The 18,364-nt window shown below is 30.2% G+C and overlaps 2 protein-coding genes across 3 annotated transcripts in view; one reads left to right on the forward strand and one right to left on the reverse strand.

Annotated features, from left to right (window-relative positions):
* The first annotated feature begins 3,106 nt into the window (after positions 1–3,106).
* LOC124358762 (pupal cuticle protein G1A-like) lies at positions 3,107–10,368 on the forward strand. Of its 2 annotated transcripts, none has more exons than XM_046811059.1 (3): positions 3,107–3,199; positions 7,724–7,850; positions 10,016–10,368. In XM_046811059.1, the coding sequence occupies exons 1-3, from the start codon at positions 3,176–3,178 to the stop codon at positions 10,336–10,338; spliced, it is 474 nt and encodes a 157-aa protein (XP_046667015.1). In that variant the 5' UTR covers positions 3,107–3,175; the 3' UTR covers positions 10,339–10,368. The 2 variants fall into 2 exon arrangements, with proteins under 2 accessions (XP_046667015.1, XP_046667014.1); XM_046811058.1 differs by lacking the exon at positions 3,107–3,199 and adding an exon at positions 4,556–4,842.
* A 2,237-nt stretch (positions 10,369–12,605) lies between these two features.
* LOC124357717 (inhibitor of nuclear factor kappa-B kinase subunit alpha) overlaps positions 12,606–18,364 on the reverse strand; it is a 34,539-nt gene continuing 28,780 nt past the window's right edge. Inside the window, exons 16-17 of the mRNA XM_046809726.1 lie at positions 16,864–17,375; positions 12,606–15,145 (exon numbers count right to left, since the gene is read on the reverse strand). Of these exons, the coding sequence (XP_046665682.1) occupies positions 15,052–15,145; positions 16,864–17,375 (606 nt within the window). The 3' untranslated portion in view covers positions 12,606–15,051. The remainder of the gene's footprint in view (positions 15,146–16,863; positions 17,376–18,364) is intronic.

The raw sequence follows: 18,364 nt of genomic DNA on the forward strand, positions 1-18,364 counted from the left end.
GTCACTCCGGAATGCGCAAAGCCTTTTTAAGACTAAGTTCGAAAGTGAGAGGACTAAGTGAGAGGGTTTCAGCTTCAAACTGTTTCAGCTTCTTATTTTATGGATTGTAAAAAAATGTCTCCCAAAAAGAATACACATAAAAAGTGGAAGTTAACACTTAGTTGTTCGGTGCTGAGCAGGTTACCAAGTTTCAGACATTGCAGAAGCGTTATAATAATATGTTACCGTGTTATAATACGCTGAATCTGTCTGAACAGTACAATATGGGGGATGATAACATCATTCTACTGTCGACCATGATTACTTTGAACCGAATGTTGGACTGACAATACGGCTGCTAACAGAAATCATTACTATAGTTCTGTGGCAGTACAAGATCATCATTCTGTTGGGAATCCAATTATTCCTACTAACAAAGCTACAAAGTAATGTTGAGTAGGATGACACATCCAACTGTCCCACGCATATTGGTTCTATTAACTAGAAGACAATGTACTATTGTTCTTTCTGTCACGCAATTCCTGCCCTATGTATATACTTATGTGTTCCTATAACTGTTTAACAGTATCTTCCGGTTTATATGGCTACTATGACCAGTTTACTTTCTCCTATGACCCAATAAAGGCTCGTTTTGTCTTGTTGGCTGAAAGTTAGCGAAGTTAGTCATAACTCGAGAGGCTGAGAAAATGTAATTTCTGTCTTTCTGTCCGCACGATATTTCGGTAACGAACTGATCTATAGACATTTACATAGAGCTTCGTAAATTTTACAGTTCCACATATAATAATAATAATAATTTATTTATTTTCAATTCGCTAATCTACATGAATATAGCATAAAATGTCCTTGGAAATAACTGACCACATTTACAATTAATTATGTGTGGTCAGTGTAAATTATTAAATATAAACAAATTTACAACATCCTTAAACTAATATAAATACATAGTAAAAAAATCATAAATGAGTCCACTCTCGATACATCCAAAGACACTCTCTGCGGCGCTTGGTCTACTTAAAAAAAAAAATTATATACATAGGGATTATATTCCTATAATAGGTGGTACTGCAGTTCAACTTAACATTTCTCACATAATATACGGACTTACATTTACAATTTTTAGAATAAAAATAAAACAACAAACAGACGAGAAAAAAAATTAAAATTAGTTTCAACATATGTACAGAATTTATACTTAGCAAACATTCATAAAGTCTACATCCTGTTTTAAAAATAACCACTCTTTTAATTTTCCAGAAAATATTTTTAACTTTATACAACTTATTACCTCATATGGTAATTGATTGAAGTACTTAGGACCTATATATTGGAAAGATTGTTTAAAATACTTTTTGTAACTTTTGGGAGTTTGAATATTCTATTTGACCCACTTGTTGTATTGTGCATTAAATTTGTTGTTCCAGTATTTCTACTTTTAAGATAAAATACTTAAAAGACTTTGTAAATAAATAGATGTTGAAGCCAACATCTATTTCAATAATGGCGCATGTCACTCCGTAGGAGTTTCAGCGATATTTTTACATTGATCTTGTGGGTAACCATGATGAAAGAATGAATAAACTCGTTAACAAACTTAGTATACTTATATGATAATTTAACATGTAGCCTAATGAAATGAGTAGGAGAGTTAACATTTTGCAGTGATGGCTGTTATGCGACACTTATTGTGGTGTACTTATTGTGTTTGTTTGCTTTTCTCCCTTACCATAGACTTGACTTTTTGATAAATGTATATAAAAACAAAACCGAGTATATTGGAAAAACATTTTGAAATATAATTCCTCATAAGGGAAAGATAAAACAGGTTTAAACTTTGCATGCAACCTCGACGATGCCTACCTGTTACGCGACACGTGGCTTGGTACATATTTGTGTCCTTGTTTCATATACAACAAACATTTTCAAAATCAGTTTCCAGGGAAGGCTAAAATAATCCTAACTATAACGTTTTCATTGTCTTGTTTTATTCTTCAAAATGATTAGTTTTCGTTAGATAATTATTTCCTATGGTCAAATCACTATTTCCGTTAACACTTTTACATAAACAGCCCATTCAAATCGGAGCTCCTGATTTAAATATTATTATTCTTTTAAAAGTGCGTTTATTTACTAGTGTTTTAAAAATATTATTGAAGATATCAATGTTTTCATATATATTATAAAATATATATTGCATACCAAAACAAACGTGTACTTCTATTAGAAACGAGATAGCAACACCACGTGTTCATAACAAGCTTTACTGAAATTGCGAGCAACATTTCTATAACTCGTTTTATTGCTAAGCAGTCAAGCGGGCAATCTGACATTAAATGAATTTTTACAGCCGGCAAATAGAAGGGGAAATCTGCCTGCCTACTGAATGATAAACTTCAATAACGCTCAGTTAAATCCCATGAACAGACGTATAACTAATTTTAGTCTACGTAGAAATGAAGTTTCTTACTCAACACATGAAATGGTTCTCGTAGTATCCTATCCAAATCCGCGCAAAATTTCAAACCCTACCTCAATTTGATCTTGGTATATTCACAAAATAGAAACACAGGCACAAAGGCATTAGTTATCGGATAGCTAAGCGAAGTATACAGAATCTCAAAGTGTATAGTTCAATTTGATCACGAGATATCACTCTGAGATATAGACTTCACTAACTCTCAGCCAAATCATACGAAGGAACAAACACCATCATCGAACTCTGCCTTATCTATATACAAATAAACTCAGATACTGTTACTCCAGTTGACTGATTTGATTATACTGCAGAGGCGAAGGTACTGTTCATGTTTTGTTCAGAACTTGTGCAATCACATGCTTTACAGCGCTCTGCAGCCGGTAACCAAGTCTGAATCGTCTATCAATCCTGCAATTACACAATTAGTCCGTTATGGAGTTATAGAGTAGGTAGACCTACGGCGCGGCGCAAATAGAATCTAGGCCTGTCTGAGCCATCAGCAAACCAGTTCAACCTTGCTACCTTTCTTGCTTCTTTAGGTTATTGCGTCACTGCCAGTGCACGCTTTGATTCAGTGTTTCTACTGCTTCTACGAAATCATCTGACCTATTTCCTCGCAGTTTCTTTTCCTTTGAGGTATATGAGTGAGAGTTATATAAGCACATTGCACTGTGTTTAAGCATATATTAAATATCCGTTATGCAATATTTCCCTGACTTGAAGGTACAGTAATCTCGTCAGAACATATAGAAGAAGAGTGTTCTCCTTGGAAGAAGTTATCCTTGGGGAAGTACCTACCTCCTATCCAAACATCTAAGTTGAATTATTAAGTGTATTGTTAAAACTATACATTGCAACTGTAGTTTACCGATGCTAGAGTTTGTAATGTTTAACGAAACTTACTACCGTAATAAAATTCAAGCTTATCATGTAGGACCTACAAAACTATAGGAATAAGTCTTCAATACTTTTCAAAGCCTCAGAAGTTGGCTTAATATGGTTTATTGGAAGATCTTTATATTTATGGCATACTCAAGTTACATAATGTTTAAAATTGTTTATTTTGAAATGTCTCATTAATTTTATCATGATACTTTATCAAGACAATTCATCTACTCCAACGTTCTTTATAAATGTATTTTTCAACTATTTAATATCCCCCTTTCTTATTTTAGAAATTGCTATTTCCAAATCGGTATACATTTAATACATGTGTAGTATTAATTTAAGTATTTTATCAATAAGTCAAACCATCCTTATTTTTTAACTTTTTCATATAGCCTATTACCACATTTCAGTTCACCATGTTTGCAAACTCGTTTTACAATATTATTAGGTGAAGAATGAATTTAATTAATATTTCTAAATTTAGTTCCCTTATCAACTATTTATAGTGCAGTGAATTGGCCACCAAGAAAAAAAGTTTGATTCAGCAGTGCCATTTCATATCCTCATTTTTGAACGAATTAATTATTTACTATTTCTTAAATAGTATCTCTCCCCGTCCAGTTACCAGCAATGACCCCGAGAAGATAGGCAGTGTTAGCTAATTTTGGATACCACACCCAGTAACTTATTTCCTAAGTCATAAACTTTAATTAAACCTTTTCTCAATCTAACCTACAGCACCACAGTCTTTTTTCATAGTTTTTTCAACATTAAGCCTTACCTGAAAATAATCTTATTATAGAAGACACTAGTAGTGAGATAGACTTTGTATTTCCCAACTTCTTCCATTTTGAAGTCTCAACTCAAAAGAAGAATACTTTAACTTTTGATAAATTCCTTCAATTTCAAGAACACGTTTGTCTTCAAAAACTTTAACCCCTGCTTTTTTTTATTTAGAATATTTTTGACTAACTCAATATTTTAACATTTGAGCTTATGGTTGATTTTACTGTTCATGCTATTAGTAAACAAATCACTCATTCAATATTTTGTAGAGCCAGCACGAAATATCCCTGAGAACTCTTGCTCTACCAAAATGTATTAATTCACAACTAAATAAACTGTTATACCCTTTTATTGTGTAATTCTAAACTATAAATTAAGTCATCTCATCAAGAGGCCGGTCTTCTCCTTAATTATTGTTGTACAGCTAGTAATATACACAAAAAGTCAAGTTGTATAACTTTTAAGACCATTGCTTTAACTGCCCTGCAAAATCTGCTCTCCTAGAGTGTGGTGACTCAGAGTAAGATGGTATTCAATCAAGGCAGCACAGATCCATTGGTATGCCTCCAGTGTCCAACACTGACACAATTATTTCCAGTTTGACCTGGGCACATGTTTCTCCTCTATATATGTTTGTTTGGGCTCTTGTACGGCACTTCACTGCCCAGTCCCTTCGGTCAACCATGCCTTCAGTAAGTCATCAACTCTTATCATTTAATTTTCATTATTTATTATTTATCTAAACATATTTTTCTAAATTAAGAACTTTTCAGTTGTTGCAATAAAAATAAATTTAATGGATCATTTCCCATTAGTGCCTTACCCTTGGCCAGTTTCCAGGAAAACGGAATTAGTTTATATTTTTTATATTTTTAGAATATTACTAAAAATAATCTTAAAATTACCTTGTTTGTTTTTTCACAGCAAAATGCCAATATTTGCTCTTGCATATACAATTTTTATGTTTTAGAAATGCAGTTGCTTCATTTGCATTATACAGTATTGGTAATTTGGCAAAAACATATAACAAGAAATGTTTGTTACTAAATAAAGTACTCTCAGATACATTTAATTTCAGTCTTTAAAAGTCATGGCAAAAACCTTCCAAAGAGATTGAAAAAGTACAAAATGTATATGGTTGGTATAGTGCATACGTAAAATTATTTATATGTACAAAATTTACTGTTTACAAAATAAAATAAAGTTGAATTGCAATATCTATGTTGATTTTTATTTGTAATTAACAGTGTTTTATATTATTTTTTACTTTATTTATTATCAAGCATTATAAAATACAATTCACATGTATGTAAAACAGTTCTATACGGTAGATAACTTGTCAATATACATTAAAATAGTCTGAGTTGAACTACTGTAAACTTTCTATTATCTTTTACAGTTTATAGTTTCATTTTACTGGTAACATGGTAACAGATATACATTAGGTTTTTTCTGCCAAAAAATAATTTATTCACCTTTATCCCATGATAATTACAGAACTCAGAGACACTGTAAAAATATTTTTCTGAATGAAAAGCAAAAAAAAGCTTAAATTTATGAAAACGGTCTCCAAATATTATTTGAAGGAGCAAATTATTGTAATATGGTTATATATTGTAAACTGAATAAAATATCAGTAGCCTCTCTAAAAACACTCTGGAAAATTGAAACAAATCAACACTTTAAGTGCTATATTTTCATAGTTAATTTTTAATTTAAAATGAACTAAATTTGAATTTACAAAAAATAGATTGGTAAGTAAATAAAATTGGGCCAGGCAATATTTCTAATTATTTTTTTGAGCATTAATTGTTATATGATTATGCTAGAGAGTAGCTTGCTTTATATCATCTATAAAAACACTCTAGAGATATCTATATTTAAAAAAATATAATTTCTTTATTATTTAATTAAAAAGAATAATTCTCTTAAGACCTTAATGCATGAAAATACCTGTCATTTCCTAAACGCTATAACTCATGTACATATTGTAAACATTTTACATTTTTATCTACAGTGGGTTTTGTTTGAGCCTGAATACAAAATTGCCAACCTTTCCTACTTTAAAGTCACATACCTGTAATCTCACGTAAGATTACTTACTTACTTACTTACGTGAGATTACAGGTATGTGACTTTAAAGTAGGAAATGTTGGCAATTTTGTATTCAGGCTCAAACAAAACCCACTGTAGATAAAAATGTAAAATGTTTAAAAGTATACTTTTTCTCTATTTAGGAAATTTGTCTTAAAGAGGTTTGAATTTAACATTAAACATATTTTCCAATTTATTGTACTACCTTAATAGTCAACCTGGCAGCTGAATGCAGAATTACAAGCAGAGACAGTGGCGTAACTATTCACTTATTAAATATAGTATAGATCAGTATAGATAGTTACTCGAGTTTTAAGTTAACCACAAACTCACAATTACGAGAGTTACAATAACATTTAACTTGTCTACATTTGCGTTTAAACATATGGAAAATTTACAACAATAACTTCCATGGGCGCCACCAGAAAATTTTGAAGAGAAGCAAGAATTACCAAGGGGGAAATGGAGATTAAACTTCTTTCTTGTATAAGGCAGTATTTATTTACATTGTCATACAGGTGATATAACCAACCAGCTGTTAAAATATCAATATTATTACTATAGTTTGGGTCTCTGAACCATTTTTTATTTTCCTCTTTCACCAGGAGATCATGCCCTCCTTATCTCTATGTGGCGGCACCCATAATAAATTCCAGTTTTTATGTCAATAACAATGAAAGGTACTGCTTATTGATGCTTTTTTTATTAAAGTACAACTTTGAAAATTCATAACTAGGAAACTTGTAATCCAAAGTCTTATACAAGTATACTGTTTTTGAGTATGATTTAAGAATTATATAAAAAAAACGTTGTTACTAAACTACCATCTTAAGTTTAATTCTTGTCTAGGATGTTAAAATAATCCACATTTGTAAAGTTATGAAGCTCTTAAAGTCATTACCTTGAACATATAATTTTGTAAACTACAATTCAAAATGTTTAATTTTTAGTACATAATTAATTGAGCAGGTTTTTAAAATTTACCACAGCCGGCACCTGCTCATTTGAACGTATAAACTTTTATACTAAACTGGGCTTGTTGCTTCTGGAAGAATACGGAATACATCTAAACTTAAATATATGATCCTCACAGAGGTCTGATTCTAATTCAAACATTAAGTTCTTTATTTAAAACAAATTGGACTGCTGTTACGTGTATATTTGTATTTTTTAATCTTGGGGAAGAGGTTCTATCCCCTCACCACCTCCCTTAGTTATAGCACTCCACTAAGTAGGCATTGTTAGAAGTAACAAACATGATGTATAAAATAATGTTAAGTAGGAAATTATTACAAATAGATTGCATCATATTTAAACAGTTTTTGTTATTCGTGTAATATTGGTTAAATGGACTTATGCATGTTTTAAAAACTAGACTACCCTTTTCTGTTTTATTGAGAATTTCTTCATTTACTTTAGAAAATAATTATCTCTAAACTATCTCAGAATTGTATTTAAAAGACCTTGTTTTCTTACCAGATACTCTTCACTATTCTGCTAGCTACCTTAGCTGCAGGAGCAAGTATTTCTGGCCCTGAGAGCTCAGCCCCCAAGCAGAAGAGAGGAATCTTTGGAAGCTACTATGCTTCTGCACCTTATAGCTCAGGTACAAAGTTAACGGACTGCTATAGTAATAACAGTAGTAATTATTATTGTAATGTATAAAGTATAGTTCATAATTCTGATAAAAATATAACCAGCTATTGTTTAAAATACTAATTTCTCATAACATTACAAACAATACTCGATAGAGATATTTCATAATAATATTATCAGTATCACTTGAAAACTTAAGAAAAATTATACCAAACACATATTTCAATATTATTAATTAAATAATATTTATTTATGATTTTAAATATCTTAACGTGAAAAATAACAAGATACACTTCTCACATATTACTTCAATTGTGTAAACTTTTATGACCTGTTGTTCCCTAACCAGGCAACCATTATTACTGGCACAATGCTGAGAAAGTAAAGCTACTTTTTGACAACTTAATAACTGTGAACAGACAGTGCAGTGAAAACACTGAATGATGGCAAATGTCCAAAAATATACTGTTAGTTCCTCAGAAAAGAACTTAACAAAGGTGGAATTCATTAAAAATAGATTTTAACTTATAGGATGCAACACTTACGTTATTGAAATCAAGGTATTATTTTGAACATATGTTGATGAGATTCGACAGGCACAAATGGATCCAAGACCAGTTCAATGCTGACATCATTTAACAAAGAAAACACTGAGCCCAATAACATTTTTTAGACTTCTGTTGAACTGTTGAGGATAGAAAAATGTTGGCTAACAACAAAATGTAATAAAATCTAATGAGGCACTTATGGTACGGGTAAAAACTTGAGATATTCTGTTGATTATCATTAAGTAATCAGCAGAAAGATTAACAACTTCATTTTAACAATTAAGCTTATAGTGAAAACTAAAATTTACTAAAACACCCAAGATTTGACAATGATTTTCACTTAATCACCTTAAAATCATGGTGCCTTTATGTATATTGCTTATAGTAAGGTATCATTCTAAATGGTAAGGTCATCAATCACCTGAATTCTCCCAACTTACTCTACACGTGACTGGAGTTGCTAAATGGTTGGCCACCATGACTCAGAGAAGAGAATTTACTTTATATTATACTGTGAAAATACGTTATTTACAATGGTTAGAAAAGAAAATATTGTGATCACTGGCAGGAGAGTGGTGTGACTGAGCCGTTTTATATGCTGGTATTATATATGTGCATAACTCAGCAGTAGTAATACCACTGTCTGCAGCATGGGTGTATATAAGGAGGAGTTTAAGGGGCTCAAGCACACCTCAACCATCTCTCCAAGATCTTGAAATAGAAACATTAAAATTGTGCCCAATAGTTTTTAAGCTACAACACATTTATGAGGTCTTAAAGCTCAACAATTTCTTGGGAAAAGATTTCTGAGCCCTTTTTTTAGGAGGGTAATTTATACCTCCTAAACCACCCAGTGTGTCAGCCCTCTGTAAATATAGTTTTCTATATACTCATCTGGTCTACAGTGAAATATATTAGTGTTTACCTTGTAGTTGGAAATATTTCTTCCATACTAAATCAATTTCCATTTTGCTAAGCATCTTTCCCAATCCTATTTGACTATTATAGAGGAAAATGTAGAATAGAATGAATTTAATAACAATTAATGCGTGAAGTTTTTAAAAAATTGTGCTAATTTATGATGTAGATAATTAGGTCTTTACAACGGTCTTCGTGTTTAAATAAACCAAATTTTATTGACATTATAAGGCCTATTGAAAGGTTTATCTTGTTCTCGTGGAAGAAGTTTACAGATAAACGGAATGCCAAATTAATTATTTCATCTACTTGATAATTATTGATTTTATTGAATACAAAACTAGTTATTTGTATAAGCCCTTATCTTCCATATAAGATATAGTAGGAAACAATCTTTATATTTTTTCTTCATTTGGATTAGTATCACATTAAACCATACTAAAATTCAATCCATGATACTTACTATTTAGAACAATCTCATGACAGATATGCACAAGTTTTTTTACTGTATCCTAAAAATTAACTCAGTTTGTAATGGTAACTTCTGGTTACCTTTACAGAATATATATTAATTTCAACTCATGTCTATAAAAAAGTTGTCATAAAAAGCTCTATGTAACTGCAGTCAGCAAAAATAAATTTTGAAGAAATTATATGACGTAAATGCTGTGAAATTCCTTGAATTTATCTCCAACTTTGATGTTTTTAGCTGTGGTAGCCCATGCACCTGTAACTGTGGCCCATGCACCTGTGTTGTCTGCACCTGTCTACCATGCACCTGTAGTAGCCCAAGCTCCAGCTGCTACTTCATACTCCAGCTTTTCTATTACCCACACACCCAAAGTGGCCTATGCCGCAGCACCTGTAGCCGTAGCTCATGCTCCGGTCGCAGTAGCACATGCTCCAGTTGCTGTAGCACATGCCCCAGTAGCAGTAGCACATGCTCCAGTCTATCATGCACCAGTATATGCTGAACATGCACCAGTATATGCTGAACATGCACCATTTTATTCACACAGCTTTTACCATTGAGCTATGTCAATAAATTGAACTATTTAAATACGTTTTGGATTTTGTAAATCTTCCTCAACCATCAGTTAGAAGAACATGGGATTTATAAATACTAACGCTTTTAATCAAAATTTGTTAAAAATAATTTTTAAAAATAATATTCACCATTACTAAATGGTAAATACAAGTATATTTAATGTTCCAATTTAAAATGCTTAAACATTTTATTTACCAAACCAAATATTAGCCAAATAATCCCATCACTATCAAGTCAAAATGTCTTTATTTACTCAGCACAAATCATGTCCAGTATTAAATAGTGTCAAATATTAAATACAAATAATTACATTTTAATTATCATAATTATTATAGCTTACTTAGAATTACTCAAAAACTCATTTAAGGAGTAAAATAAGAGTTGTTTATCAGAAAAGATTTAAATTCCTTTTTTAATTTATTCTGAACTGGTTCATTTTTTTTATTTTTTTTCACTTGCTTAATGGAGTTCAGAACTAGCTAGTGTTAAAGTATAACATAATGACTGATTTATGCTCAGAAATAGGTTTTTTGGACAAAAGGACTACAGCATTAAATTTCTGAGTTCTAGAAATCCTTGCCCTAAGCGTAAAAAATACATAAAAGTAAAGTGACTGTCATTAACTTTTACTTGTATTTTAAAGTTTAAATTGCAGTTGTACAAGCTTAAAAATCAAAATAATACTGATAAATGAAAAATTATGACACTTATTGGTAACTTAAAAAAATATATAAAGAACATATAGTTATGAATAGTTTATTTGTTTGCTAACCCTACCGCCCAACAGAATATATTATAGATTTGTATGAGTTCACAAGTCTTAGGAATAAATTTGTTCAAACGTAATGTTACTTGCATGACAATATGATATATCAATTTCTTGAGTATTAGAAACTGAATAATAATAAATTAGTGTCCAACTGATATTGAGCTGTTTTATTTGCAAAAGGTAAAAAATAAACTAAAAAACCAAAAAAGTAAACAGTATGTGCCCTTTGAAGTCAATACTAAAATTATGTTCCTATGGCAACAAACAACTAATTTATATTCCAAATTTTGTCTACTTAAGAAATATAGTTCTATATATACTTAAGTGATTGAAAACACAACATTTTTATTCTGATTGTTCAAAGTGCATGTACCTAAAATTTTTATAAATGTATAACCTTACTAGGTGTAAAAATACAGCTTTTGTACACCTGCATGATAAGTTGTTATATTTTAATGCTTTATCTGTAGTCTACCATGCATAACACAAGGTATTTACTTGCTTTTTAGTTGATTTTGTTTATTTCTGGGTTTTCTCCTAAAACCTTACATTAGTGCAGAAAAAGCTATGGCATTTATCACATATAGACACAAAAAATATTCTACCATTTTTCACATGAATATTTTTTCTTCCAGAACTTGGAATTTTGCATGTAACATCATTTCTACATTGACAATGTAGTGTTTCATGATAAGCATGTGGCTGAGCCTTTATATAGCCGTAGCATCCACATTATACATCAAAAATGATTTTATCAGTTGTATATAAATTCTGCATGAAACTCCATTTCTACATAGACAAGAATTAATTTGATGAAGTCTATCCATGAGATTTGACAGAGCGTCATTAAAGCCTATCACTCAGTAGGCTAGCAGATTTTCTCTTCGGGCTGTACCATTTTTTTTGTCTGATTGCCTGCATAACCTTTCTTGCTTTATGTACAAGTATAATAAAGTTAAAATACATGTTATTGTATTTCAATAAGGTCCATATACTTACTAAAAACCAAATATTTAGTATAGTGTTTATATTCAAAAATATAAATACAAAAAAGCACATTACTTACATAGACGACCAAATCAATTCACAGACATCGCACAAAATTTCAAAATTGAATTACAACACTAAATAATGTTAATACAATAAATAGTGCTGAATAAAACAACAATACGCATATATTTTATAATTAAAACTACAAATGCCTTTTAAAAGAGCATTAAAACTGAATTTCAATAGCCAATCCTGTTGCGGTCTGAATACTAACAAAGAATATAATTATACTTTTACAATCAAATGATTCCAATGTTTCTTCAAAAGTACTGATGTTAAACAGTATTTTGCCCAAAACAAATAGACGATTGAGCCTATGTTCAGTAGACAGATAGGCATTGATTACCAAAATGAGGAGAATACCGCTAGGCGGAACTGATGAATACCACACAGAGAGTTAAATTACAGGATGTTAATAAAATAATAGTACAATGACTTTTGAAACATTTTAATAACTATACACAAACAATAATAGTAAAAAAAAAACAAATGCAAAATATACTAAAGTAGACATATATTATAACTATACAATGCAAAATCTTGAAACAAAAAATAAATCTAACATATATCACAAGTTATACATTACAACTCTAAAATAATGATGAGCAAAACATGTTTCTTACCAATCCACTACCTTCTACAGCAGTAAAAACTATTGTATACTTTCTTGGACAAATATTCTTCGTAATATTCTTTAAAAGAACGCTAAAAAACTAATTTAGGCATGCAATTACTCAATTGTAGAAAAATTATGTTATACCTGTAATAAATTCTTAAATGTAACAAAATATAGGATGGTATCAAAAGATAGCACCTTTAAAAAAAGATATCTTTAAAAAAAATCCAGAACTTTAAATATGTTATTTTACTTTCCACTATTACCAATTATACTGAGTCCACAATTCAATATCACAAAATTAATTAAACTGTTCAACACTAAACACACAGTAATTAAAATTAGCAATGGAACATTGTTTCATATGTTTCATTTCACTGTTGTACAAAAAATACTCTCACTATCCTCCAAATCAAAGTCTCAGTTCTATATATCTTAAATACTTCAAAAGGGGTTTTTGGAAAATAATATAAATAAATTACTTAATTACTGTATTCCATGGTCAAAAGAACTTTGATGTAATATTTTATGAAACTACACAACAGTTGTTTAACACAGAAAAAGAAAATTTGAATTTACTGTATCTTTGATTGCTATGATAAACAACATAAAAATCCGTATTTTTTCAAACAGTACAACAAATTTGCCATAACAACTTCAGTGCTTAATATCTTAAAAACAATGACAAGAATGTTACAAAATTGCAACTAACACTTAATAATAACATAACACTCCATAACACTTGTGAATAACATTCCGATTTCAATTCACAATATATTACGGAGAAATGAGTGAACAATTATAGATATTAAATAAATTTTTGAAATATTACTATTTAATTCTTTATATAATTACGAAAATGATAAAAAGTGTTAAAACAAAAATAATCATGTTCAACAAAATTATCATTTTATTATGACTTGTTACATGATACAATCACAATCTCTGTTTTGAATTGCAAACTTCTACATAAAACCTGCTTTCCGTACAAAAACACAACACTTTCATTTCCTATCAAACACAAAGGAATATAATAGTCATAGACACTAAATTATACTGTATTAGGGAGTTTAGTAATTAGCATCTTTTTAAAATTGTACAATATTGCACATGATAACTTAAGACATAGTAATCTAAAAATATACTAATAACAAGTAATAAATCCCGCTGGTTATAAATGCTATGGTATGGTAGTTACTGTACTTCAGTGGAATTGAGAACAATAATTTATTTAAAGTGACACATTATAATAAAAAACTAAATTTGAGACGCAAAATTAAAAATCTTAACAAACTAATCTTAACCTTAAGCCACTTAAATTCCAAATAAGATTACAACACAAAAATTGTTCAATGTGGTATACTGAACAACAAAAATAATCTGATTTATACATGTGTGATTAGCCGTGGATGTGGTTTTCAATGATTGTAAACCAAATTTTACTGAGCTATCTAATATATGCAATAAACACGTATAAAATTAATCTTGGCTGTTAGTATTAGATGTTGGCGCTCAAAGAATTAAAAAGAAAAAGGCTTTGTGGCGTGCTTGCTAATATATAAAAGGCTTAAATAAATAAATGGGGGTCTTGTAAAGCATTTAATAAATATAGAAAATCTGCTAGTTTTTATCAAAGGAATACCAATAAAAATAGTGAAATAGTTTTAAAAATCTTAGTTTAAACATTGTATTATTAAGTAGAATTAAGTTAGAATTCCAGTTCAGTTCAGTATTTTGCCCCTCTTAAATACAATCAGTATAAAATATGTATAAATAAATCCCTAGTAGGATTGGTAAGACTAGACTCTTGTAATATAAATTATTAAGAAATAATCATATTATATTACTATTATATTACAGACCTAAATTAATGAAGCCTAAGATTTTTTTAACTTTGATAATTCAATTATAATTTATTTTTCAATCCCCTCATAAATGAATAATGTTGACACAAAATGAAAATGCATTAGAAGTAGATAAAATAAACTTGATTTATACTTGCAACTGACTAAAATAACACATGCTAAGTACTAGAAAGTACATCAGTTAATTTTAGCTTCAACACAAAAATATTTGAAGCAGATTAAATATTATTCTTTAACACTCTAAATTCAGTAAAAAAAACCTTGATATGGTATTAAAGGTACAATTATTGCAGTTAAAAAAGTTTGAACAAAAAGTGCGACAAGAAACAAAACTAACCTCGTAACCGATGTGCCAGTTTTTGTTTCTCGTCATACTGTGATTTTGTTTGATTATGCATTATTGTTTTAAAGTCTCCAAATAACTCCAGTCAAAATCATTGTTAGCAATCATATTGCTGCACTGTGTGAAACTGACGATAGTATCTTGCATTCTGAAACAAAATTAATGACACAAATTAACTACTGTTTTACTTAACAATGAGTTTAAATTTTAGAAACAGATTACAAATTTCAATTTATATTATCTAGTGAACGTCTGTCTTAAAACCAACGAGACAACAAATATGAGGTGGTACCCAATAAAAGAGGAACTATTTTAAAAAGATATTTCATTTTACTTAATACCTTATACGTCCAAAGCACAAAATACTTTCCACTTTACTTACTACATTTGTGCAATCCATTGTTTGAAACATTTTTGAATGTACATCTTCAGTAACTACAGATAGCTCTTCCTTCACTTTGTTCTTTTTAGGTAGATTTCATAGAAATCTGTCTATTGTAATCATCCTCATGACAGAATGTCTAGGGTATTTTTTTGTATTTCCTCCGATCGCGACAACCAAAACTCAAAACCACCTTAAATTGAAAATTAGTTTATATACAGGATTTTTTACATCTGTACTCTCTAAAGAAATTTTAAGATATTATTCCATGGACTAAAAGGAGCTACAAACTAAAACTCTCAATGGTCTAACTCTTTTTGTTTACCATCTGTCTAAATGCTTTTTAGTTTTTATTTTTCATTTCAGAAACCAGTAAAGATAAGGAACTCAAAATTGGTAAAGTTATTTTTTTTCTAGTCTCAAATAAAAAGAGAAATTAATGTCATACGTGAAACATGTCACGTTTCAAGATGGTGCACTTTTGAAGTTTTTGAACCTTAATACTGCAAAAACTAATAAGAATTGAATTTGTTTAACCCTTTCCGGGCCAGGCGGCAATATATTGCCGCCATAGATCGAGCCGTTGGTGACATACGCGAAAAGCGCCAGGCGGCAATATATAGTCGCCTTGATATTCGTCGTTTTCTTAAATAAATACAATGTCAAATGATTAAAGTTTTATGTTTTTTATTCCCTGGTATATTTGTAGATAATCAATATGAATATCATTTTTATTTTGGAGGTCTATGCATTTTTATTTCGTAATTGTCACGTGACATTATCAGCTGACTCGATCTATTGTTGTTAATTCTTTATGCTTTAGTGTAATCGTACTATTGTATGCTGTATTCTTCTTCATTATTTTATTTTGTGGTTGTAAATTTAGTAGTGTTAGTTGTTACGTGCTTAGCTATTGTGTGTAGTAGTTACAATGACTGACAATTTGCGATCTCATGGGAGTGAAATTGTAAGTAACATATTTGTAAATAGAAAAAATGTAAATGAATTTCAAATACAATTGTGTAAATATTTCTTGGTAAATAGTGTATTTAACTGTTTTTGTTGATAATATATATCTATACGAGTAATTTGGTGCAACTTTTAGGTCATTCTCTAATTTTTATGAAAAGTTATAAATTTTAATCTAAGAGACTGCAAAATCGCCAATTTTAGCCTGGCACTTTTGACTAGTCACAAGGGGATATGATGTGTGAAAAAATTTTGCAACATCTCATATTTGGTCCTGGCCCTGAAAGGGTTAAAGATTAATAAAAGTTGCTAAATGCAATTACTAATATTTTGACATCTAGATTATACAAACCATAAAAATGTAAACAATTACCATTTTTTTGTACATTACAACCAGTAAAAGCTTGTAAATACATTATTTTCTGACTGATGTTTCTAATCTAGGTGACAAGATTGTTACCATTAAATTGTTAGGTGTCAAATTTTTATTATTACTTATGAACATGAATACTTACGCATATCTTATGTTGATATTGTCTCTTATAAGACTATCAGACTCCATGTGAGATTTTGATCTCTCCAGCAAGGAAGCCAATCCTCCCACAGCTGGGCTGTGAGCCATGGGTACTTGTTGTGAAGAGATGTCAAAATTAGCAGTGACAGTAGTCACTGGATTGGTGTTAGCTGTGGTGGTAAGAGGGGTGATGGTGTTGGTAGGAGTGATGACAGGAGTGGTAAGAGGGGTAGTGGGGGTGATAAGAGGAGTAGTAGAAGTGGTAAGAGGGGTAGTGGGAGTGGTAGTAGTAGTAGGGGTAGTAAGAGGGGTAGTGAGGGTGGTAAGAGGAGTAGTAGGAGTGGTAAGAGTAGTAGGAATGGTAAGAGGGGTACCTAGGGTATTTGAGGGAGCACTGGAGGAACTAGGGGTGGATACAGAAATTGCAGTAGTGGCAGGAAGGGGAAAAGATTGTGTTGTAATGATTTCACCACTGCTGAGACTTGGTGAAAGAGGTGACACAAACACCGGAAGCTGCAAAAGAAGAGTAAATATTTTAATTAATTGCTTTACACAAATCTGATTTATACCCAGAAACTGTGTAAATATTGTACTCTTGGGGTTTCATCTAGATTACAAATTATGTGCTTTTAGATTATACAGAAGATTCACCTTATAGAATTAAATGTTGGAGTTAGAAGTACAATTCAAATGCAATAGATTCCTTAAAACACAAAAATAGCCTTTTGGTCAAACATTTGGTCAAATTTTATTAAATTTAAAGAAATTCTATAATAATAGCAAAACTTGTAATCTTATGATCTTAAGATTTGTTTATCAATTACACAAACAAGATCATCCCTAACCAAAGATGGATGGTCACTTCTTTTGCCATCATGGATAGTTTTACACCTTTCATTTGGCTGTCTTACACATCTTACTATTGAATCACTCATTATTTTTGTCCTTACAACTTTGTTTATGATTTTTACAAATTCAAATGTCCTCACATGGAGAAAACAAACTACAGATCTAATCTTATATATATTAATATCAAGATAATAATGATAATTACAGTCAATGGTTAAAGTTTTATCACTAATTTTGGAATAAATACTAATAGTCTACTTAAAAATAATTACAATAATTTTATTCACTTTTTCAATTATATTTGAAAAAAAAACCTGCATAAAAGTGGTTACGCATCAGTTAATAATTCAAATGAAATCAAATTAATTGTCAAGAATAAAAAACTTTACTGTGTTATTTTTATATTACACACTGTAAGATGTAGGGTATTCATAAGTAAAACTGCAATTTATCAGTTTTCCATGGTACATTTTTAAGCTGTTTTTGCATCCCTAGTAGAATGTAGCAGCAACATTTTGAACTTATAAATTCAAATTTTTGTTTATCACTGAAATGTTAAGTCTCTCCTATTAAAACTTTATTGTAAATTTAGTCTTTTTTGAGACACAGTAATGATACAGGGTAAGATTGACACTCTGCACAGTAGGAGTACT

Source organism: Homalodisca vitripennis, chromosome 3 (genome assembly GCF_021130785.1).
Source record: "Homalodisca vitripennis isolate AUS2020 chromosome 3, UT_GWSS_2.1, whole genome shotgun sequence".
Taxonomy (NCBI): domain Eukaryota; kingdom Metazoa; phylum Arthropoda; class Insecta; order Hemiptera; family Cicadellidae; genus Homalodisca; species Homalodisca vitripennis.

What these genes read in the sequence shown, in the direction of transcription:
- LOC124358762 (XM_046811058.1), top strand. Translation starts at nt 4,711, where the DNA reads ATGCCTCCAGTGTCCAACACTGACACAATTATTTCCAGTTTGACCTGG. An exon ending in TTCGGTCAACCATGCCTTCA is followed by an intron (nt 4,843 to 7,723) that starts GTAAGTCATCAA and finishes TTTTCTTACCAG; the next exon opens with ATACTCTTCACTATTCTGCT. An exon ending in TTCTGCACCTTATAGCTCAG is followed by an intron (nt 7,851 to 10,015) that starts GTACAAAGTTAA and finishes TGATGTTTTTAG; the next exon opens with CTGTGGTAGCCCATGCACCT.